Source organism: Grammomys surdaster, unplaced genomic scaffold, assembly GCF_004785775.1.
Source record: "Grammomys surdaster isolate TR1022 unplaced genomic scaffold, NIH_TR_1.0 126131, whole genome shotgun sequence".
NCBI lineage: Eukaryota > Metazoa > Chordata > Mammalia > Rodentia > Muridae > Grammomys > Grammomys surdaster.
Genome location: NW_021620939.1, coordinates 521,922 through 547,664, shown reverse-complemented (window position 1 = coordinate 547,664; position 25,743 = coordinate 521,922). Strand labels below are relative to the sequence as shown.

The following is a 25,743-nucleotide window of genomic DNA, read 5'->3' as shown; positions in this document are numbered from 1 at the left end:
TCTCTTCTCTTCTCTTCTCTTCTCTTCTCTTCTCTTCTCGTCTCTTTCCTCCTCCTCCTCCTCTTCCTTCTTCCTCTCTCTCTCTCTCTCTCTCTCTCTCTCTCTCTCTCTCTCTCTCTCCCTCTCTCTCTTTCTCTCTCTGCCTCTACTACCCTCTTAACTCCCCTCCCCATGCCCTGAATAAACTCTCTTCTATACTATACCGGTATGGGCCCGCTGCAGCATCCCCTTCCCCTATACCTCTCCATACCTCCACAGAACATATTCTACTTATCTCTTTATCTTTTTATATTTATATTTACCATTGGTGCTGAATTAGGAGTGAGGGGAATGGTCAATAGAACAGCCCCAACAGAACCCCATTTCCAGGGATAGCTGAAGTCTAGGGGCAAGGGAGTTCCATGGTCACTGAAGGCTGGGCCAAGTAGAGATTGCTGCCTGGAGTTTGCATCATAGTGCTTCTCAGAGAAGGAGCCTAGATTGCCTTCCTCCTTCCCCTCACTCCTCCCCCCTCTCTCCTCTCCCTCCTCCTCTGTTGGCTACTAGAGTGATGGAAGCAGTACCCTTTTCAAGATAGAGGAATTCATATGCCTTTCTCCAGTGGGAATGTAAACTTCTGCTTATGCCCATCCCATAAAGTATGAGAGCTTCATGACCCCAACTAGACCCAGCAGTACAAAGGTGACTCCAGCACCCAAATCCATGCAGTACCCTTTACAACAGGGGCATGTTGGTTCAGCACAGCATGTAGCGCCAGCCCTAAGACCCAATGAAACAAAACCCTTGCCTTCTGGGACCTGGGCCTGTCTACCTCGTGTCTCCCGGCCATTCGCTACCAGCAGATACCACTACTGCCTCTTGTGCTTTCTCCAAGGACATGCCTCTCATGACCAAATGGGGTTTAGGGACACATTCCCCCATACTTTCCATGGGCCACCACTGCCATTATAGGAGACTACCAGTGACAGAGGAGCTCATCCAAGCAGGGCCTAAGGAATCAGCCACTTAATTTTGCATGCCTGGGATCACCATCCTCATCACCAGACTGCCTGTGTAGTTGCTGTCTGCTCTATGCACCAATCAGAACATCCACGTGGCTGCTAGACTGTCCCTGCTCCCACACCATCTGAAATCAGATGGTCCCCACTGTCACATGTACCATCTTAAAAGCTATTGATTCTAGCCAAAGAATCTATATAGAGACTGTATTATGGCACTTACCTGGAAGTAAATCCAACTTAGTCTAACCAGATGACTCCACTAAGAAACATCTTCAGCTGAAAGATGTTCATATGAAGGTTGCCCTTCAATTGAAGGAGACACATAATCTTTGGGATGTGCAAACATTGATATAGAGGCGCAGTAAATATCAAGAAGCACAGAGACACAATACCTCCCAAGGAGTACACTACTCTCTAGCAAAAGACTCCGAAGAAAAGAAAAGTGATAAGATACCGACGTATGATTCAGAATAATGATCCCAGGGACCCTCGCTGAGATGCAAGAGAATACTAACATAGGAGTCAGTTGAATTTTAAGAAATCAACTTGCAATATGAATGAGGAATGCAGTGGAAGGACAGAGACTATGGAGAAGAATCAGACAAAGGCTGGAGCTGAAGAACTTGGCAAATCAAATACAAAACGGAGTTAAGAGTCTCATGGATAGACTACATCAGTAGGAAGAAAGGATTTATGAACTGGAAGCAGAGCCTTTTGAAACATCCCAGGTCAGAAAAAAAGGGGGTGGGGTGGGGGTGCCTTATGAGTTAGGAGTTTTGGAGCCCCATTGTCCAAATTATTTTTGGGATTTTTCAGTGTTTAAGAAAGTAAAGGGATGGAAAAGTCACAGGAAAAGTGTTCAATGATAGTAGCAAATATCCCTAACCCTGGGAGAGAGATGGACATGCAAATCCAGGGAGCCGAGAAGACCTCAAATAGATTTGACCTATAAGGATCTTCTCTATGGTACTCAGACTCAAACTACGAAAATTGCTAGACAGAATTCTAAAAACAGTGAGAAGCGCCAGATCACATTTAAGAGGACCTCTCCCCACCCCTTGTAGCAGACAAACAGCAGAGTTTTCTTTGCAGAAAGCTTATAGGCTAAGAGGGAATGACATGGTACAATCAAAGTTCAGAAAGGTAAAAACAATCTGCCAACCAAGAATATTATACCCAGCGATATTTACCTTTGGAAGTGAGGAAAGAAGAAGTGATATCTCTAGACAAGCAAAACTGATGAAATTCACAGCGTCACTAGACTACTTCTTCCAAAAACGTTATAGAAATATTAGCACCACATGAAACAGAAAGATAACTCCTGCTCAGAGATTAGGAGAGCACTTTTGCTAAAATGTCCATTCTACTCAAAGCAATCACAGACTCGGTATAGTTAGTTTTAATCAAAGTATCAATGACATTCTTTACAATGCTAGAAAAGACAATTTCAGAATTCATATGGAAAGACACAAGATTCAGGATATCTGAAGCAATGTTGTACAAAAAGAGCAAAGTGGGTGGTATCATAATCCATGTACTGAGCATAGTAAAAATGCCTCTTAGGCATGTAAAAACAGCTTCATCGGGATCCCCACTACACCCAAGGCTGCACCTGATATCCAGAACTCAGCGACATCACTCACTCAAGATAACCAGAAACAGTCCTAGAACCTCAGGATGCCCATTGGATAGTATATAAGCAGAGACTATGAACAGTGTTGTACTATGTACATCTGGAGAGACATTACCTTGATCTGCCCTGTGGCCAGAGACTCTCAAATTAAAGAGACTTCACCTTCATCTAAGATACATCAAACGAGTGAGCAGCCTTGGGGAGACAGGCTTAGGACAGTAGTTAGGAATTTAGAGTGTGAACCTTGTGTGATGACCCTCAGCATAATAAAATGTTTTACTGTACTAACTACATGTATCTACCTTTTTGTTCTCAACAATGATTGTCTTTAAAACATGCCACAAAGCTATAGTAATCAAAACAGCATAGAATAAGACAGATACACACCCATGGAATAGAAAGGAAAACCTTAAAGAGGAATCCATTTATTACAGCCAGCTAACCTTTGACAAATGCTTCAAGAGCACCTGCTGAAGAAAGGACAGTCTCTTCAACAGATGGATCTGGCAAAGCTGGGCATACATATGCAGAAAAATAAAAGTAGATTCCCATGTCTCAAAGTATATGAAAACCAACTGAAATTAATATAAAAGCCCTGAAACCATGAAACTCCTAGAGGAAATATTTCATTGCCTTGACATAGGCAGAGATATTTTATATATGAGGAAAAGAACACCAAAAGCAGAGGAAGCAAAAGCAAAAATAGACAAATGGAATTCTGTCCAATGAAGAAGTCTTCCCACAGCAAAAGAAACAGTAGAGTGGAAGGACTGAGAGAAACCTTACATAGTAGGGAAAATGTCTAAAGAACTCAACCCGCTCACCCCCAACAAAGTCTAGTCAATAATAAGCAGACATAATGAATAGACATATCTAATGGAAAGATGCAAAAATTAACAGTAGCACATGAAAAAAGTACAATGGTTAGGGAGATGGCTCAGTGGGTAAGTCATTGGCCACACAAGCATGAGGAGGTTGAATCCCACACACGCACATATGCATCCGTACTCACACACACACATACACACACATGCACACATGTGCACCCACACATGTGTGGAGACTCATAACTTATGCACACATGTGCTCAGCCTCACTGATCCTCAAGGAAGTGCAGACCAAAACTATACTGAATTATCATCTCATCCCATTTAGAATGGCTGCATTGGAGAAAACAAACAGCAGACACTGGTGAGAAAGCAGAGAAAGGCGATGTTATTTGTTTCTGCTAGTGGGAATGTAATTGAGTAAGATCATCATGGGAAATAGAAGGGATGGCTCTAAAAAAGCCAATGACTACCATACCACTCAGCAATCCTATGTCTGAGTATGTATTAAAAGAGCAATGGGATCATTGTGAGAAAGAATGAAGAATAAGAAAGAATGAAGCTGGCTTTGGTGATACAGGTGTGTTCTACCAGCACTCCAGAGCTGGAATGGGGAGGTTTGTGAGTTCAAGGCCAACTTGGACAACAACATAAGACCCTAGCTCAAAACGTCTCCCCCCTTCCCCCCCCAAATACCAACAAAACAATAGCAAAGGAAAAACTATGATATTCTCTAATGAGTTTTTCTTAAAACTATTATCTTGAAAGCAGCCAGAAAAAAGCAGTATATACTATATAATTAAAGACAATAGCTTTTACTTTTAATGACAATGGATCAGCCATTGCCTGGGGGCAGGGACACAAAGAGCTAGGAGCAGGAGGTTTAGAAGACCAACAAGAGATAAAGAAATGTTTATCTGGATTGGTGTTAGGGTTGAAACTGCATTCCTGTATTGGATCTGCCTTTTGTTAAATTCTCTAAGCCCCTGTTAAGCTACTGGGGGTGGGGGAGGGGATAAGGCTTGTATCTGGCCCAGGGGCAAAGAGACTTGTGGGAATGTCAGTATTTAGGTGGTGTCAGAGAACTGACATTTAAGGATATCAACAGGAACACATGAGAGGAGGCCAGGAATTTGTGGGGAGGGAAGTGAGGCTCCACCTAACTAGGTGCAGAGGAAGAGGACACACAGAGGGTCCAGTAAGGCTAGAGAAGGGCTTGTAGTTTGGTTATCGAGTCAGCATGGCCCTGAGAAAGCCCTTGGGTTGAGTAATTTGATGTGGGTAGATGCTGGATATGGGAGATAAAGATGTGAGTGACAAGATAGATGAAGCCACAGGCAACTGGGAAGTCCTGGAGAGAAGAACATGAGGTCTGCAATGGGTCTCAGCAGACTCTGTCCCTTCACTGTGTCTTGGTCGTCACAAAGGAGCCTAGATGTGAAGATACCCAAGACTATTTCTGGTACCAGCTACTGTCACACATAGCTTCATGCTCCATTCTCTTTCTGATTTGCAGAAACATTGATGGACACAAGGACTGCCACCGCAGAGTTGGGATGGACGGCCAACCCTGCCTCTGGGGTGAGTATTACACCAGCATCCTTCAGTCCTGCAAGACAAGTCCTGGTTCTATAAGGTGGCTGGGAGGTACAGGGCTTTCCTAGAGGCATATATGTGGGTAGCAGTGCACAGAGCAAGTGAGGGGTACACTGCCTATTAGAAAGCAGCACCACAGGGTCTCAGACCTGAGTGTTCCCTTACGTGTGATATAGAACATCTCTTGACCCAGTACTTCCAGACAACTAGCTCTCAGGCAACACAAGCCATAGATGTGACAGAAAGGGGACATTAACACCTTTATAGCACATCAGAGATCAGCAGTGCCCACAGGTTACAGAGAAGCCATGAACACTAAGAAGGGGCTGGCAGTCAGAAGGGCTGAGGCTGTCTTCCACCTGGAACTTGCCGTAGAGACACATTCTTCATTCATTTGGTCAGTGTATATGTACCTGGCCAGACCCTGTAACTATGATGAATAGCTTTGTGATGCTCGTGGTCACCTCTGAAAACCAATCATGTTCATGGATGAGTTAGGGCACATCTCTTTGTGACACTGGAGGGATCAATGGCCTCATGTGATACAGAGCTGGCAATGAGGAACTGGAGGGATCAAGAAGGTTAAATGAAGAAGACTCATGTGAGCTGGATTTAGGGGAGCAAATAGAAGTTTGATAGGTATGGCATGGGGCCTTGGGAAGATGCTGTAGGAACATCTGGTCAAAGGGTGGGTCATGAATAGACACAAGGCACAAGTCTATACATTGAAGAAGGCAGGGTGGAGAGTGTCAGGATGAGCTGGGACGTATTAGAACCAGCTCAGTCAGATGGTCCTTGGGTCTTTAATCTTCAGGAGATGGAGAGGTCTGGGCAACAGAGTAAAGGGCCACCCTGCTGATAGGAGAACCGCTGGGAGAAAGGCATGGAAGAGGCTCTTTCAGCCACCTTGGGTGTATCCAAAGAATCAGATTAAAATGTTCTACTCACAGAGCCCTTTGAGAGGAGTGAAGGAGGGTGGTCAGAAATGGTGGACCACAGTGAGATGGAGAGGATAGAGAAGATACTTACATGTTCTGTACAGTGATTGGCTGGCTCTGGGGCTTAATGATAAAGGGAGAGTACAGAAGGAAGAGTAGGTTCTTTTTTCCATACAAGGAGAGAAGTCAGGTAGAGCAGGGTGGTCCCAGGCTTCCTCTCCTGCCCTTGATTTTCTGTGTTTGGTAAAGTAGCATCCGCAGGGGACTTGCAGCACAACTAGGCTCCTGCCCTTGATTTTCTGTGTTTGGTAAAGTAGCATCCACAGGGGACTTTCAGCACAACTAGGCTCACCTTATCCTAAGAACTCTACAGGTGCTCTCAGGGTGTACTCCCCAGGGCTGTCATTTCCAGATCCCACCCCCAACTGAATTTGCAGGTTGCACTACCAGATATAAGTGCCATGCTTTGAGCCATGATGAAGCTAGCAGTCCCCAGAACAGTGAGTTAGGATCTAGCAAAGGCTTCTCATGCTGGACAGGTCCAAATACTGCTAGAAATACTGTGGGCAACCAAGGTAAAGCAGTCCACTTAAACTGGGACTTTATGTAAAGCTGATGAGATGACGTGTGTGTGTGTGTGTGTGTGTGTGTGTCTATGTGATATATATACAACTGCAATGGTATATGTCTTGTCATACACACCACACACTACACACACACACACACACACACACATGATTTGTAGATTTCCCTCCCTTGATTTGTCTTTCTTTTCTTTTTTGCACATAACACCTATCTTTTTAAACATTCAGTCTCAAGGAAGATTTTCCTTGAGGGAGATGTTTAAAGTCAAGTGTTGCCCTCTCGAGATAGCAGCTGTCTGGGGTGCTCACATTCTGACTGCCTCTTCCTCATGCCCAAATCCCCCACCCCCTACACACACACCTTGTTCTTAACACAGCTCCCTCTAGTGCATTCCTTACAGGAATTCTACAACCAGAGAAGTCATCAACTCATCCTCCAAGAACCTCTTGAGTCTGTCTGGCTTACAGCAACCAGTGGGATGGTCAGGCTGGTCCTTGGCCTGGGTTGAGAGGGATATCTTAAAGACCATGTGTCCATCCTATGCCCATTTCTCTCCTCTCTCTGTTGTTATCTCCAGTAGCGGCTGCATATGCTAGCGACTCACTAGTGGTTCTTGGATCCAACTTCACATCTTGCTTTGGATGCTCAGGGGCTTGTCTGTCTCAGAACACCACAAGGGGAACTTCCCCTTTCCTCACCCATGCCCATAGGCTTACAACCACCGTAGTCCACTGCAAAGGCTGAGATCAGGAGCAATTTCTGAATTTTTTTATCATCTTCAGACCTCTCTGTTCACTTGGCCCACCCTCAGGGACACCTTCTCTGCATCCCAGCTCTGTTGGGCCCTTCCCTGCTCCATCACAGGTCTTCTGGGTGTCAGTGAAGTTTTTGAAGCAGCAACACCCTACACCATTGGCAGCGTTTACATCTCTCTGTGTTAGTATTTGATTCCCTTATTCCTCTTCATTCTGCTTTCTAGCCATATTATGGCCTCCAGGCTACAAAATCTGGTGGAGTTGGATTTGCCACCACCAAGAGCTGCATGTGATTTACAAGCTGATCTTTTTTTTTTTGTTTTTGTTTTTTTTGAGACAGGGTTTCTCTGTGTAGTTCTGGCTATCCTGGAACTCACTCTGTAGACCAGGCTGGCCTTGAGCTCAGAAACCCACCTGTCTCTGCCTCCCAAGTTCTGGGATTAAAGGCGTGCGCCACCACCACCCGGCACAAGTTGATCTAATATATATATATTTGTTTTAAGTTTCTGATTGTATATGTGTTAATGGGGTCATTCTTGGAGCAACACCATGCATGGGAAGAGGCAGATTCATCTGTGACACGTTGCAGTGCCTCTGGGACACCCACAGGCAAGTCCATTTTACCTCATGGCAGTAGATTCCTTCTAAGGCCTCCACTCCAAGGTGATGTGGGAGTCTATGATGTGATTCCTGTGTTCCCAGGAGAAACAGCCAAGTGTTCTGACTGCATAACTGTCCTGAAGGGTCAGATACAGAAAGATGAGACAGAGGAGTGGCCTTGAAGGTGGGTGGAAGCTGAGAGGAGCCTTTCATTGACGCCAAGGGGAGGGTGTGTCAAGGAGGAAGAGGAGGGAAGAGCAGCAAAGGCTGCTGGGTAATCTATATGAATGCTTTCAGAGGGCACCAGAGGAGGGGCCAGAAGCAATGATTATATAGTGCCAGTCAGTAGGAGGCAAAGTAAGGGAGACTGTGGCAATGAAGAGGGAGAAAGACAGTGTGGGACACAGAGGACTGGAGAGACTGAGGACACATTTGCCTTTAGGGGAGGAAGGGGAAGCAATTCCTATTCTGTTGAAATCTCTGTTGAAGGACAGAGATCAAGATATCTGGAAAGGTCAGTGTGATCTAGGTCGGTGAAGGAAGCCATGAAGTGGAATCTATCCTAACTTCAGCCCTTCTGTCTGAGATAGAGACTGAGGTTTTAGACAGTGAAGTTGGGGAGTCTTGAGGCATGCAACCTTAGGAGGTGGAGGACATTTATAGCATCTGCTACTAACTATTAGAGAGAGGATAGATACGATCAGAAAGAATATGGCTGAAGCTGGGACCAAGTTGTAAGTGAAGGCTGCCCATGCGTATGTTGGGCTTGTCTATAGGCTCTCTTTCACCTGCTTGGGTCTACCAGTAGGAGCACAGCAGTGGATATGCCCAGAGTTACAGATGTAATGGTAGGATTGAAGAATGGAGGCACCGAGGACAGCAGGAGGCTGTTGGCATCTTATGGACTGACTATTGTGACTGAGGGAGTACTAGTGAGGCTATAGAACAGGTATGTAGGCACACCTGAGACTAGAGTAGGACTGGAAGCTGTGGCCTTATGTCAAGGGTAATATGTGAAGTCTAGCCCGTCTAGGTGAAAAGAAGTTCAGTTTAGGACTAAGACAGAAGATAAACTTCAGACTCAGAGGAGCTTAGGCCATTTGAGAAGCTAAAAAGCTATACTAGGTGGTTCATATCTACTTTGGACCCAGTGGAAAAGTTAGTGGATGTAGGCCACTTGAATTATTTCTCTATAGTCAGTAAGCCATTAGTGAGTCATGCTGGAGAAGGCAAACTGGGTGGTATCATTCTATGAACCTAGAGGGAACTTTGGGTTAGGTTTGTCCTGCCATGAGAAGGCATCACTCTGTCCTTCCCAAGAGGAGAGGCAGCCAGCACTGCAGTGGATGCTGTTCCTACCACATGACAGCCCCTTGGGCTCTGTAGAGAGGGATCCTAAGAGACCTTTGGTTTATGTGGCTATCTGTGTTTCTCTGCTCTTGTGCTTGAGAACTGCCTGGTCTGGGCTTGGCTTACCACCCACGCCTAGCTCATAAGCCATTTTCAGTTCTTTTATTAGAAAGCTGACTGTACTATTACATGTCAAAATCAGAACACGTTTATGCCTGAATTCAAAATACTGCTTGGTAATTAAGCAGCCCACCTTTAAGTTACTTGGTTTAATCAAAATCACATGATAACTGATAATCAGAGGGAAAAAGTAAAATTTCTATTTTAAGTGGACAATGCCAGGGAGTATTGGGTTCCCTCTAAAGGACAGCGGTCATTTGAGGACACCCCAGTGAGGTTCTCTAGAACTCCCTTCCTAGGCTGGATAGATCTTTGTTCTCTTGGCTTTCCACAGTGTAAGACCTCTGGGCAGCGGTGAGTTCAGAGACTTTAATCACTACATTGTAAATAGTGGCTTTTATGGATACATGGTCCTCCATAGTCAGTCCTGTTTCTAGATGCTGCCTGACCTCTTCCATTTCTGCCTTCTTCCCTAACCTTGTGTCCTGCATGTGTCTGCTCTGTTCTATCCCCTATGGGACCCTCCTGGGTTCTCTTCCATCTGTGGCTCAGTGGTCACAGCTCTGGCCTCTCACAGACCAGCATATGGAAAGGATGTGGCCATGTTTTCAAGGCCCAGAGGATGAATCTCCTCTAGGTCTGTGTCCCTGGTGCCAGCCTAGCAGAGCAAATCACCAGGAATGTTTGTCAGCTGAATAAGTGATACTTCTTTGCATCTGTAATCCAGGGCTTCACACTAAGAGATGCCCAGGAAAGGTTCATTGTAGCCCAACAAAGAGTTAGTTATAGGCCTTGCAATATCCAACTGTCAACAAAGAGCTAGTTAGCAATGCAAATAGCACTACCTGTGAGATGAGCCCGATGAAGGAGGATGGACACCCAGGAGGACGCCCTTCTTTTTCAAGCCCTGACTAAAATGGGTTAGAGGCACGTCCATGTGTCCCCTGAGAATCAGGCATATTCAACTTCCTTGTTAGAAATCCAAACCCTTTACTCTCAAAGAGCTTGGGCAGAGATCAGCTACTATTGTACCTGGGCCATAGATGGCCTTCTTTTGTGTCAGTTCCTGTGTCTATGATGTGAGTCTCTAAGAGTGAATAGCTATGTAAGTTCTCATCTTCAAAGACTTCTCTGTGAGCTTCCAGACTCCATGTGTATCTGTGCTGCCTCTCAGAATCACCTTCACAGCCAGTGGCATGTGGAGTTGACTATTTTAATTTTAGCCATTCTTTACCAAGGCTTGATAGAGGAAAGTTGGAAAAGAGATCAAGCCTGGTGAGCCCACAGTTTGGGTAAACTGGGCTTCTGTGCATTCTCTGTGTGTAATCAACATATGTGTGTGTGTGTGAATGTGTGTGTGTATTTGTATATGCATACATTTATATATGTATATGCACCTATATGGGCCTGTGTTTGCTCATATAATTATATGTATATATGTATCTGTATTTATTGTATGTTTATATTTGTGTATATGTGTATATGTTTGTATATCTTTGTATATGGGCATATTTATGTATATATGTAATGTTATATACATTTGTATACCTTTACATTTCTGTGTATGTACCAGTGTGGGGTGTGTGTGTGTGTGCATGTGTGTGTGTGTATATGTGCATATCTGAATACACATGTATATTTATGTGTGTGTGTATATGCCTGTGTAGATGTATGTGCATGTGTGTGTACATGTCTGTGTACGGACAGATGAAGTTAAAGGAGTTTTACGGAGGCCTCTCTAGGCAGTTCCGTGTTGTGATGGGAGGATTATTGAGCTGACTAAGTTAAGCTCCTAGAGCCAGTCACTGAGGAGGGAAAGAAAGACTCCCATTTGAAAGTCTATGCCTGGCCATCAACTCCCTTCACAAGCTGCAGGCTCCTGTAGGGCTCTCCTCATACCCAAGATCTAGCTATTCAGGTGTGTGGACTGTCTGGGCCACTTGGCATCCCTAGCTCTGTCCTCCATCCTCAAGGTGCTCTTGCTAGCTAGCTCTCATGGGAATGAGGAAATTACACTCAGGAGAGAAAGCCACTCTAGTAACTGCCAGTCTCTTCCAAGGCCAACAAAATCAATTCCGTTTTTTTCTAGGCTGGTAAGTGACATGGGTATAGAGCAGCAGCCTAGGCCCCAGGTTGTGACATCAAATCTCTGCTCACATCCCCATTGGCTAATCCCTGGCTACATGATCAGAGCCTGACTATTAGACTCCCTCACCTCCTCTGTTCTGTTGGGTAACAGCCTCACACAGGACAAGGGTAGGTAAAGAAGTTTTCTTTGGCACTTTCTTAGGAAACACTAGCCTATTATCAGCCCTCTGGAGGGCTGATTTTTTTTTCCTCTTCCTTTGATGACTCAATCCTGCTAATTAGGATAGAAACTCCTGAGCTGAGTTAGGGGCAGATCCAAGTGAAATTTAGCTGTGGGTGAGAAAAAGGGTTTTGTGAATGGAAGGGCCCCTATTTGACTTTGGAGGCACGCCAGGAGTAGGAGGGCAGAGGGTGTGGCTGGTTGTGCTTTTTCATACTGTTGCTTGTTGGTCTGAGAGCATGTGGCCTGGTGACTAAGTCCTGGCACCTCCCCTCAACACACACTTGTCCTCAGTCAGGGCTTTTGGTGGCCAGTGACAGAAAAGTACAAAGCAGTTTTCTGAGGACAGAGCCGAGCTCCCAGCACAGATGGTCCAGATAGCATGGGCTATGGCTTGGGCCAGCTGACACCCCCCACCCACCCACTCCCAACACCCTGTCCCACACACCTGTCTCTTTTACTCTTTTTTGTCTCTTCTCACTCCTTCTTCATGCTCGTCTCCCACAGTATTGGGTATTGGTCAGAAGCTACAGCTCCTCTGTCTCACGACATGTCTGCAGCAGCTCCTGCCCTTTAACTTCTTCCATCTTTATGCTAGAAAAGAAGAAACAGCTGCTGCCAGCCCCTCCCATTTGTTCTACTTGGGCCTGACTGTCTTGGATTCTATACCCACCCTCATACAGAGGACTTGTTGCTCACATTCAGTGTTAAGCTAGGCCCAGTGAAAACTTAGGGACTATAGGGAAGGGGGACATACCGTAACTCTCTCAGGGTATAGATTCCAGAAAGTTCTTAGATAACAAATAAGAGACTGTAAAAACAACAACAAACACTCAAACACACCTAACACAACAGAAGAGGCCTGTGTGAACCAACCACGAGGCTTTCCCAGGCTCCATCTTACTGCTAAGGAAACAAAACTGAGGATCAGCCAGTGGATAAATCACCTTCGATCCGGTGGCTCAACAGTGTCCCTATTGCCCTTTAACCCCTGGTAGGCTGATCCTAGACTAGGGAACAACTAATGAGATGCCTGCTTAGGACAAACCACAGCTGTGAATTGTGGAAGACTCAAGCTGAGACGCCCATGAGGTCCAGGAATTCGGGCACACTGTGGAAAAGGTTGTCTTTTTCTCACAGTGCTAGCATGAATGGAATCCTTTCCTTAGCTGTTACCCAGGAATTAGTTTAGCTTTCTCAGCCAAGAGAGGCCAACCCCCTGCCGCTGACCTCTGGCCCCCTGATCTCTCCCTCCTCTTCTCTCCTCCCCTTCTCTCTTCAGGTAAACCACTGAGCTAAGTCAGGCCTCCCCACCCTATGTCTCCCACCCACTCTTTATCTTTTTCTCTCTCTACCAAAAGGCCTGTAATTAGGAAACATTAGCAGGCTCAAAACAGCTTTCATACCTGAAACATCCTCCCTAATTGCACTCAGCCGAGCTCTTCCCTGGCTATTAATGTCACTTTTATGAAGCAATGAGGAGCAAAACACCCGAGGCACTTAAAACATTTTTTATATAATATGCGTCTTTTAGGAATGGGAGTTTAAAATCACCTGCCTGACAGAGACAGTGGTAGACAAAAAAGGCAAGGGGGGCTCAGGACTAGAGCTGGGAGGTGGGGCCTCCTCCAGGAGATGGAGGATGGTCCAGGAGATTCAGAATCTGCTCTCAGAAGGAAGAGGCCAAGAGGCCTGCCTGGTGAGGTAGGAGGGTGGGTGGGTACTAGATGGAGTCTCAGGGGAGGAGAGTTGGGATATAGGGACTGGTGTGTGTGTGTGTGCGCGAGCATGTATGTGTGTGTGTGTGCTCGCACACGTGTGCATGTGTGTACACATGTATGTTCATGCGTGCATGCATGGAAGTTAAAAAAACAGGGGTGAGGGTGTTCTTTTTTCTAGATTGTTGAATTAAAGGACTTTGGGAGTTGTGACTTTCCGGAATCTTGATGTCACACTAATTTCCTTTCTTGCCCTTAGAAACGCCTCACATGATTCATCAGCTTATTAGGTCTGTCTAAGATTCCCAGAGGTTATCCAAACTCACTTCTCCCTTTTTGGAGAAGATTTGGTCCCAGAAAGAAGCTATTGCCTTAGTGGATTCTCCATGACAGTTAGATTCCAACCCAGCGAGGAGTACACAGGCGGGTGGGGATGTACGGGCCCTTTTCCTAGGCCAGCCTGTTTGCACCCTGATAGGCTTAACTCAAGTTGACTGGGACAGATAGGTACTCTTTGTCATCTCTCAAGCCCTCTATGGGAAGGTTGTTTCAGCGCTGAAACTCTTCTGCAAAAAAACGTGTTAGCCTGAGGACCGGTTGACAGCAATTCTGGACTTGAAGGACAAAGGGCTTTTAGGACCTTAAGTGGGCAGGGTTCTTAAATGGAGGAGAGCAGAGCAGCTCTTCCAGTCTGAATTCAGCTCTACTCAGATAAGAAACCTGAGCGAAGGGCAGAGCATTAGAAGCAAGGATATGTTGAATTAGGAAGTCAGAAGGGGTGGACGAGATTGCTCAGTTGACAGTTCCAGACATACAAGCATGAAGGTATGAGTTTATATCTCTAACACCTATGCAAAAAGTTGGACTTGACATGCACCTGTAATCCCAGTGCAAGAAGGTAGAGACAAGAGATATCAACAGGGCTTGCTGGCCAACTAATCCAGCCAAATCAATGACTCTAGACTCTGAGGGGATTCTATCTCAATAGATAAGGTGGAGAACAGGTGAGGAGACAGGTAGTAGTATCAACCTCTGGCTTCTATACATATGCACATATGCATGTGTATATACACTCACATATGCATGTGTACACACAAACATGCATATATACATACACTACACACACACACACATACACACACACAGGAGGAAACAGATGAAGGGAATGGCAAAGTCATCAGAAGAAAGATGAAGAGTCTACCTGACCCCTAGGAAGGATGGACCCTGGAGAAACAGGACAGATCCCTGATGAAGCTTTACTTTCATTATTACCCACTGTATTTCTAAAGAAACAAGCCTAGGATTTGGAAGCCGATGTTCTAGGATTATTTTCATTTCCTGTTAAGGTGTTTAACTTCCTGAGGCCCATAGTCTGCATTTATAAAACGTGGGAAATGTAAGCATTTGTCTGCAAAGTGACAGGGAAGATTTAATTTTATTTACCCTTTTTTTTTTTTTTGTAAACTGTAAAGTTCAGGGCAATACTGCTTGCTTTGACTAGTACCTGTGACAGCACTGAGCACCTTGTTAGAGGGGCTTAGATCAGGTGGTGGGAACAAGATAAACATTTTAGCATTTCCATTAGGTTGTTTTACCCAAATGAAGGCCAGAGAATACACCGTGTTATTGATAGCAGGATTTTTATTAACTGTTGCCACCACTGGTTACCATCAGTAAACACTGACCTGGTGTACCAGGTTCCAGGATGGCATGTATCACCTCACTGACTCTCACCAGGAACCCCATGGTAGGTGACATTTCTTCCATTTTTCAGTGGTGTCCTTAAATTTCAGAGTCATTCCTCAAAGTCACAGCACTGAGACTGACCCCAGGCCTATCTGACCACAGAGTTCATGCTTGTTCCACTGGCTGTGGAGGAGTGTGAAGAGGGGATCAAGGCATCATAGATGCTTGAGGAGCCAGAGGGCAGGTAGGCAATGAGCAGAGGCCAGTGTTTCCCAGTACTCTACAATGGGAAACACGAGATTGGCACCCATGAGGCAAAGTTGTGCCTGTAGGGAGAGCCTAAGGAGTCAGTCTTTTCTTATTGAAAAGCATATTTGAAAGGGTCAGCTGGAGCAGGTAACCTGTGATCTGAAGGTTCAGGGGCAGAAGATAAGAAGTCTAAGTGGACATGAAGTGCGAAGCCTTACCTACAGATCACATGAACCCTGGCCAGAAATCCAGAAGAAGAGATAGTGGTGTCTGATGATGGTAGGGCCAGTTCCCATTCCCAAAGCCTTGGTAATTACTCAGAAGTGAGGATGCTCAAAAGGGCTTAGTGAGCTGCTTTGTTCTATCTGGTGGTCTCAGAGTCAGTTCTGTTGAATTAGTTCCTCCTGCAATTGAATTGTGTGTGTGTGTGTGTGACACATGCTGCATCTTCACCTCCATGCACTTGGCCCTGATTCATCACAATTGAAGAGCAAGTCTAAGCCCTGTCCCTGTGTCAGAAAGGACAGAATAGTCGATGTGATGTCAGAGTAAGGATCCAGACTTATCTTCTGACTGAAATCTCTCTGCTTTGAATGCTGTATGCCAGCTTATAAGGGGTTGTGTTTGCATTTAGGTACAGACAGTTAATTCATTATGCAATGACGAGCCAGAGGTAACACACTGGGCCATCTTGGAGGTTACTGCGACCTGTTTGTGGCTTGCCACATCTGCATAGCGCTGCAGGTAGAGAAAAAGCCAGGCTAATGGTAGATATTTAGAAGGGGAAAAGTGCAAGCCACTGATGAAGATGGTGGTATCCCACTGCCTCCTGAGAGTATCTCAGGTAATGGGCCCAACTTGAGACCTGAATTTTCAAAGAGACACTGGAAAAAAATAGAATGTGTTTAGTGGATACTGATGACTGACATTGTCATTTAAGGAATGTTCAGGGATCAAGGCACCTCAGTGTAGAAATAGTCCAATGCCGGGTCCAAGAAGCAAAGGAATGAGATAATTTTTTTTTCAGTGGGCATCAGACTCCTCCACAGGCATCCTGGCAGCAAACTCCAGCAGTCCCGGGAAAAAGGTAGTCCTCCAAAGCAGGTTATAAGTGGTGGCCAAATTTCTATCCAGTTGTGGGAGGGAGACAGCAGACTGGAGGAGAGGCAGCCTTCTTCCCAGGCCAGATTTAGTTCACTTGTACTCTGAAGGTGGTAACTAAACCCAAAGCCCCTCCTTCCTTCCAGGGCTGGCTCTCTGGTCTCCAGGATAGTTCCAGCTAGCTATAGGCAGTATGGCCCATGTGCTATGAGCTCACAGAATGAGAAGCCCAGTTTTGCAGCCTGTGACCTAGTGTGATGGACCAGCTTCAGACTGGCCTCTGCTAGGCATTCTGAGCAGCAGTCCTTCCAAACCAAAGGAAAATGCCACTGGTCTCTTCGGGACTAACTCCGTGCCCTTCATCAGTAGCACTAGAGGCTGAGCCAAGCTCTATTAGGCAGCTGGGGCCTGGGGCCTGCAGCTCCCGCCCCTGCCTTGTCGAACAAGGCCGTGTTGGGCAGCAGTGCGAACCACATTCAATAGACAGCTTAAGATAATCACATGTGTGAGGTACTGGGATAATAGTAGCTGAATACCCTGCCACTGTTGCCATAGTGACCAGCCAAGCACTGGCTCCCCTCCCCCGCTTCTTTCTTGTTTTCTGGACCTTCTTGTTATAGGGCTGGCTGGTGGGGTGGGGGGTGAGTTTGGGAAACGGGAAAGAGGAGGAAAGGGGGAGGATAGACCCTAGAGGGCCAGGCCATTATATTCTCTTTAAATCCCTCAGCTGGAGGTATTTTAAATCTCAACAGAGACAGAGAGAAACAGTGTCTTAATCCCCAGCTCCCTGTGAATTATTTAAAAGGATCCTGTCAGAAGGATGAATTTGTCACTGTTGCAGTGTCAACAGCAGCAGCAGCTGTCATAATGGCTAGGGACCCCACTCCAGGCAGGGCCTGGTACTCCATGCTGCTGCCTGGTGGAGCTGCCAGTGGCTTGGGGGTGTGTGGACAACCAGATGCTCATTTCGAGGCACAGGCCTGCGGTGTCAGAGCTCTTCTTGACCTGCTGGTGGATCCTGGGGTCTGAACTGTGTCAGGATACATAAAGATGCCTGTCTGCTGGACCTCATGCCTTCTGGTGATGTGGCTCCCACAGTGTAGGATCCCTGAGCAGGGAGGGCAGCTCCCTTTACCCCAGAGTATTGAGAGGGAGTCGATTCTCATTTGCTCTTGGTGAAGTGGGCATACTTGAGAGAGGACCGGGACTAGCATTCCCAACTGTATGTGCACCTAAGGTTTACACACACACACACACACACACACACACACACACATATGATGGCGAAGAAGCTGAAACACAAAGATAAACAACCAGGCAGACAGGAGAGAGCTTCAGATGGAACACAGTGTTGAGGGAGCATAGATGGAACACAGTGTTGAGGGAGCATCATGCTCACCAAGCCTTTCTTACCAGAGGGCTTATATCCATCCATACTGAAACTTCCCGAAGAGTAGCATAGCAGTCTGTTTAACCCTCACATTCATCTCACAGACTAGGAACGTTTAGCATATCTGTGTTGCAAAGGAGAAAACTGATTTGGGGAGGTTTAAAGAGGTCCTTCTGGTCAACCAGCTGGGTCTGGCTGAACCCAGAGCTGGTGAATGTTCTCCCTGTGCTAATCACACCATGATCTGGTTCTGTGTTGGCCAGGACTGCAGAAGGTCTCACTTGGCCCTGGTCATTTCCCAGCCTCATCTCTTCCTTTCCAGTCTTCCTGACTCTTCGCTCTTGTACTGATGCTGGTATCCTGGTTTTCTGGGTATCACAAAGTACCAGGTACTTGCTGTGGGGGATTTGTCGTTGTTCCCCTTTGGGCAGAGCCTCTTAACTCTAAGCTTGTTTGTGAAGCACAAATGCCCCCTCTCAGTATCAGGTGTGCTCACTTGGGACCTTCTCTCTCACTTGCTCATATCTGTACCATCCAGCAGTGGGGTGACACAGACACCTTTGAGCCCCCCCCCCCCAATCTTCCTACTCCTGTAAATCAATTCATTGGTTCACCAAACTGGCCTTGGATAGAATCTTTTCTTTGATCCACGGTTAGCGTCCCATCTGTGGTGAAGAGACATTTGTTCATATCTCTCTCTGGAAAAGTCATAAGGCAAGGTCACACAGCATTAAATGCTATTAGAGAGGACGTGAGGAGACAGAGGTAGAGGCAGCTGGGAATGGAGGCAGGGCAGCTGCTTCAAATGGATCCTGTGGAGTTTTGCTTTTAGAGGCTGCGGTGGGTATCATGATGTATAAGTTCTCCATATTCTAATTAGGCCTCTTCACTCCTTTGCTCTTATGTACTCCAAAGAGTGTGTCCATGCTACAACTCTGGGGTTCTGAGAATTATGTTTTATGTCACACAACAGGTGATATGAAGTCCTTTCAAGATGCTAGCCATAAAGAAACAACATTCTGTGAGCCACCCTTCTTTTCAGTACACTGAGTGGACAGTGGTGATGTGTCAGGGGGGTGTTCATATTCTCCAAGCCCAGTACATCTGGGAGGTAAATTAAGCACATTGGGAGGTGAGCTGGAAGCTCAGGCCCTCTTGGGAGCCACTGAGGAAACGTTGTCTTGGTTGGCTGGTGTGCTAAATGATAGGCCCCTCTGGGCATGTAGGAGTTTATGCCCCAAGGACCACATTTTATGTTTTCATTAGCCCTCTAGCTTGTCTAATCTCCTAGCTCTTTCAGGCTTAACCTACTGTCTATACCAGAGCTTCTTTCTTGGAGTCCACACTGATTGGTGAGAAGCTGGATGGTGGTGTCTCTGACCTATCTGCTGCCCTAATGAATCTGTGGGCTCCTCTGTGCTTGATGAAGTTGAATACTGCTGGAGGCATGTTCAGAGAGGCAACCATCTCCCCTGATTGGGCAAGGCCATCATATTTCCATTATTGTCACACAGAGCACAGTGGCAACCATTTCTACTGACATAGCAGCTTCCCTTGACAGCGGGTGATGTCCAATTACAGACTGCAGAGTGGACCCAGAGCCTCTGAGCTGGGTCAGATTTTGTTTCCTGTGATCTGAGCTGGTGGAAGATAGGGTCCCACTGGAAGTCCGATTGAAAGAAGATGGTCTACACTGAAGTAGGCCCAGAGGAAGCCTGGGAAATTGCCAGCAAAGAGAAGGGCTGCTGGTTGTTTCCCTGGGTCTGTACGGAGAGGGAATTCGGACCTTTAGTCCTTGTATTCTGCTGAGCACAGGGGAGGGTAACTTATCTAGGATCAAGATGACTTCCACACTCTGTTGACTCAGCTAGGGGCTGGTCTTGAGGTTAACACAGTAATGATGACCATTGTACTAGTAACAGTAATTGCTGGTAGTCAGCAAGTGGTAGTTGCTGAACACTCTATAGGAGTTACTTCTGAGACCTTTGAGGCCTCACCACACCCTGCAAGGAAAATAGTATTTTGCATGTGGAGAGACTGAAACTTCTGTAAGTTGCCTTGGTCACAAGACTACAGCTAGCAGAGGTGAGGCCTCTTGCCCCTGGCCTCTTCCCAGTCTTCCTGACTCTGTGTCCTGGTTTTCTTGGCACATACCAGGCTACTTTTGTTTAGGAGATTTGTTCTTGTGTCTGGAATGGACTCCCAGCCTGCCCGGTAGGTATCATTCAAATTTCAGAAGCCCATCCCAGTCACCTGATTGTGTAACACTGTGTTACTTTGTTGCATAACTTCCCACAGAAAGATTAGAAAAAATCTACCCACCCCAGGTAGTAGATTTTAACAGACCTAAAAATCAATTTCACCCAGTCGGTCCCTGCTTGGTGAACTAATAAATTTATGGGGGCTACTTATAAGAAAATGAACACGAAGTTCCAGGAGAGTGAGTGATCCCATAGCAGCATTGTCATTAAAAGCTGCTGTCACTAGGATAGTGACTCATCGAAGCCATATCTCCAGAGTGCCATCCAGTTTGCAGGCAGTTCCACTTAAGAGTCTCCTCTCCCCAGCTGTCGTTACTGCTTATATAACATTGGGAAGGGGCCTCATGAGTCTTGTAACTTTCTGAGCTTCCTGAGTTCTAAGTTTCCTTAGCATCCTGGGTCTTATGAGCCTCTTTCTTCCCTTTGGGAGACACCTTCATATTTGTCTTGTTTGTTCACTGGCTGGTTCACTGTGTTACAATAGAAAGTCCACAAGGGCTACAGATTTGTCTATTTTCTGCTGAGTCACCAATCCCTCAAACACTGTTTGGAGAATGAGTGGATTCTTCAGTCTTATCTAATCTTGATTTAAGAAATGAGTTCTCTGACCTGGACGTGGTGGTGGTTAGAAGAGCTGGAATCTTGTCAGGTTAACAGAGGCAGAAAAGCTGATTTTAAGAATTGGGTGTACGTGTATATATGTAAGTGGTCATGTGAGTGTATAAGTATGTAGGTGTGTGTGTGTGTGTGTGTGTGGCAGGTTGTATGGAAACCAGTGGCCAATATCAAGTCTTTTGAGACAAGGTCTCTCGTTAAAGCTGGAAACTCATCTTTTCAGCTAGACTGACTGGCCAATGAGCCCCAGGGATCTGCCTGTCTCTGCCTCTCTAGTCCTGGGTTTGACATATCTAGCTTTTTTTCTATGAATGTTGGGGAACCAAACTCAGATTCTCAGGCTGTGCAGCAAGCACTTTAACAACTGAGCCATCTCCTGAGCCCAGATTTCAGTTGTTTCGTATCCCTATCTTAAGTAAATGTGTTCAGAGGAGGTAAACCTTCCCTGCAAGCCTTGTAAACATGGTTTGTGGAGGTTGCTAGGTTGTGGCATCCTGGTAGTTAGTGAGAATTCTGGGAGTGGAGGAGGGCATTATAATACTCCAAAGAAGGGCTAACTATCAAGTTCTTGTAGAACTCCTCATGCTTTTGGCTTGGGGTTGTCTTCACAGGCATTGTGGAAATGGCCTAGGTCTCCTAACTTCATCGTTGACTAAAAAATATTACTGCTTAGTCTGGTCATGATCCTTACTTATTAAAACTGACTACATTCTAGAAGAAAATGTAGAAGGAGTGATGGGAAGAACTCATGACAGTGGCCTTGAAAGGAGAGAGGTTCATACACATGTATGAGTTTTGATATCATTTTACACACATGCAACATACATGAGTGCATGCACGCACAGACACCACAGACACACACAAACACACACAGACACACACACACAGACACAGACACATACACACACACAAACACACACAGACACACACACAAACACACACACACAGACACACACACACACACACACACACACACACACACACACACACACACCAGCCTAGTAGCAAATAGTCAATATTCATTGTTCTAATGTCTGCTGACACCTGGGAGTTCCTTCCAGAGCAATAGACCAGCTCTGAGTTTCAGTAAGGAGGTCCAGGGAACCCAGAGCTTGCAAGCACCTAAGGGTGTCATTCTCATTCATCAAAGTTCCAGTCTGAAAGCCTGAGCAAGTATTTTCTAATGGGTGTCATTGTTTTCTTTATTATGCTTATCTCAAGGGCAGATGGCCCATTTGCATCAATAATAGTGCCCTTTGAAAGTCGATTACTAGTCTGTGTGATGTGCAAGGTGGATTGTTTCTTCTCCCTATTTAGCACTGTGGTCTTTTTCACTGTAAAGAGCAGTGGCCAAGGAGGCAGAACACAGTAGGGCCTCACTCATTTCTTCTGGCTTCCAGAATCTTTTAAAATAATTCTTTCATTGTTTGAGATTATAATAAGATTATGTCATTTCCCTCTCAGAGACCCTCCTGTGTATGACCCTCCTGTCCCCTTTCAAGTTCATGTCCTGTTTTCTTGAACTGTTGGTCTCCTCAGTCACTCAACTATACAATGTTACTTGTATGTACCTGTTCTTTCAGGACTGACCATTAGGTATTGTCTAACCAATTGGTATGCTCTTCCACGGGGAAGACTATTTCTCTGGCCTTCAGCCTTCCTTAGTTGACCGTAGCTCTTTGTGTAGGGTTGAGACTTTATATGCTTTTCCTCTTCTACTTTAGTATAACTATTGATGTCTTCCTTATCCAAGTCATGTTTAGGCAGACACATTGTTGAGACTTGATGTAATTTCTGACATTTCTAGGAGACACAGTATCCAAAGAAACTCCATGTTCTTCTGGCTTGTGCAGCCTTTCAACCCCTTCTTTCACAATGATCACTGAGTGTTGGGTGCTGGAGCTATGTTATAAATATGTCAGTTGGGACTGGGCTTTACAACTGCATTTTGATTGATTGTGGTTTTCTGCAATGGTCTCTCTCTGTTGTAAAAGGCGTTTTCTTAATGAAGGGTGAGGACTACACTTATCTGTGGGTATAAAGATAAATATTTAGAGTGTAGTTAGGGATTATGCTGGTTTAGTAAAGTAGTAGTTTCAGGCTCTCCTCCAGGATCCATGACTTCATTTGCCCTGGGTAGTTGGCTAGGTTTCCAATGCCAGGCCTATTTCCCTCTAGCTGAGCAGGGCTGTCAGTTCAATTAGAAAGCTGTTGGTTCATGCCAAAGTATAGATACCACTACTGAACCCTTAGGGTCAGCATGCCATGCTGGTCATTGCTGTGATTCCTAGGTTTTATACATGTGTAAGACTGTTGGTTGTTTCCTTTCTTTGGTAGCTTTTATAGCACCTCCCGGTACCAGGAAATCTAGTATTTTTTTAGCGCTGGGCACTGGGAGTAAAGTGAGGTGCTCAACCAAGCCTTCATAGGTATGACCATGGAGGAGAGGGATTTGTGTGTTAGAAGATCAGAGTTAAAAGAGTGGCTGAGAGAGTCATTGGGAGGGGAGAGAAGAATCAGTTGCAGAAGGGGGAAAGGAAGAGAACATTGGGTAGAGGCACCACAAAGAAGAGAAAAGAAGAATGATTTGGTAGTTAGTTCCCTGTGATTAATGGAAATGACACCAATGGAGAAAGAAGGGAACAAAGTTCTTCCTAGGCATGTCGAATTTGTCACTGTGGACATGATGTCGCAGAGAGCAAGGCGAGTTCCAGGCATCTGCAGGTAATGTCCAGCAAGCAGCCTGTTACACAAGTCTGAGCACTAGGGAGCTGTAAAATTGGTGATGTACTCCATGGCAACTGAATCCTTGCAGTGGGTGAAGTCATCTAGAATACAAAATGCGACGAGTGTCCTAGACATTCCCAGATATTGTCTGTTGCAGGGAAGCAGTGGTGTGGTGCTCCATGCATAGAATGATGTTGCTTGTTGAAATGAACTAACAAATTAGTCAAAGCATAATCTCCCGTCCTCAAGGAGCTCACAGCTTAGTAGCAGACTCCAAAGTCACGTATACAAAGCAATTAAAGAGTGGTTGGAAAGAGTGTGTTACCAAATGTTAAATTGTGTGGAATAAACTCACCCATGTAGGAAGCATTCTGAAAACTGATCACCATCCAGACTTAAGCTGGGGATATCATCATGGAGTAAGGGAGGCCTGAGACTCCTTGCTCAGTCCCATCATGCATCTGACTTGTATGTAGCTGTTACAGAATGTCCTTAGTCTGTCCACTTGTTAAAAGATCTTGTCCCTCTTAAATGGTGTCCACTCAGGTCTGCTATTTTTTTGGCTTTGTGCAGTAGAAATCAGATGATTTTGAAGAAGGCAGAATAGGTGAAGGCCTTAGGGTCTGTCAGAACTTCAGCAACACCTGTATCCTCTCTAGATGCTTCCTTTACTTCCATTTTACCACCATTTGTTCATCTAGAAATAAGATAGACTGAAGGAATAGTTGCCACTTGGTTCAGAATAGAGGTCCTTAGACTACTGCTTGTAACACCACTTGCCTTAGAAAAGTTTACACAACCCTGGTTGCATAGGCCTATAATACCAAGAAGTGGTGGGCATGGCTTCTGAGCCTAAGTGTGAAAAGAAGTTCTCTTGGATCAGGCCCTTGACATCTCTTATCTGTTGCCACTGTTTTCTGACATAAAGACAGCAGTGGTGATGATAAACCAAACAGAAACGAGGCCAGCAATGGAAGCCCCTTCCCTGGTGCAGTAGCTCTGGGAATGCCAGAGCAAGGCCAGTTGGGAGAAATAGCATTCTGCAAGAATGGCCAACTGGGCTTGGATTTGGTGAACATGGTTGGCCTGATGATGGCCTGACTGGCCTCCAGGGTGGTAATCCCATCTTGGGATGAGGTTCTGAAGCCAAGAGTCTCACCCTGCCTTTGGAACACTTTTAGGTACTCCTCAGGTCTCCTCAGGTCTCCTGTGTCAGTGACAGGGATATCTCCTTTCACCTGTATCCTCTCTAGATGCTGCCTTTGCCTCCATTATAGCATCTTCTGTTCATCCAGAAACAAGATAGACTAAAGGAATAGTTGCCACTTGGATCAGTATAGAGTTTCTTGGACTTCTGCTTACAACACCGTCTGCCTTAGAAAAGTGTACATTACCCTGGGTACAAAGGCCTGAAAATTAGTTTTGCAAACCAAACTTACTGATAGTGAATCACAAAAAAAAATTTATTTAAAGTAACTCTTTGTCATTTATTCCATCTTGGCATTTATGCAAAACAAATTTATACTATGTTAAAGATAAGTTTGCACACTAATGAGATGGGTATACTTGCATATTTTATAGATAAAGAATTAACTCTTGACCAAATACTGGATATTGCAGGTCATGCAGCATCTTCCATATTTCAAGGTTATCAGTATTTTGCATTTAGGGTTGCATCAGTGCTGAGAACACTGGTTTGCTTAAATTCAGGGTACTGAATTGCTGATATATGCTTAGGGCCATTTCAGAAGTTGTAGGAAATTCTGCTTCCATCACAAGTCCAAGTTCGCTTAATAATTTTTTAAAAAATGAAACTCAAGTCAGCAACTCAATTAGCAGTTTTAAAAATTAAACATCCTAACGCAATAGAACCCAGAGATATACTGATGCGTGCTGAGGAGTGACAGTAGGAAAATATTAAGTCTTTGTTTTCTGTAATTAAACCATCAGGCTTTAATTAATACAGTGCATAACACTCTCACGTACAATAAAAACACTGTTTAGAGAATATGATTGGCTCAAATCTGAGCCGAGGTGTTTCAATTCGTTGGCCTCGGGTGGTCTGACATGTGCAGAATGAAGTGTGCATATTGTGTGTACAAAATCAAAGCAGCTGACAAGCCATGTGCCACAGTGTATTCAGCTTTGCCAGAGACATTTTGGATTCATTACATGTTGATTTTGTGTTAATTTTTGGTCCTTGTATACCTAGAAATTTTAACTATAATTTGCGTGTGTGTGTGTGTGTGTGTGTGTGTGTGTGTGTGTGTGAGAGAGAGAGAG

At 45.3% G+C, this 25,743-nt stretch overlaps 1 protein-coding gene across 2 annotated transcripts in view; it reads left to right on the top strand.

The window, feature by feature from the left end:
• The window catches only part of Ephb1 (EPH receptor B1), a 430,073-nt gene that overhangs the window by 118,204 nt on the left and 286,126 nt on the right, over positions 1-25,743 (top strand). For both annotated transcript variants that reach the window (XM_028756628.1, XM_028756627.1), the window contains exon 2: positions 4,978-5,042. In XM_028756628.1, coding sequence (XP_028612461.1) covers positions 4,978-5,042 — 65 coding nt within the window. The remainder of the gene's footprint in view (positions 1-4,977; positions 5,043-25,743) is intronic.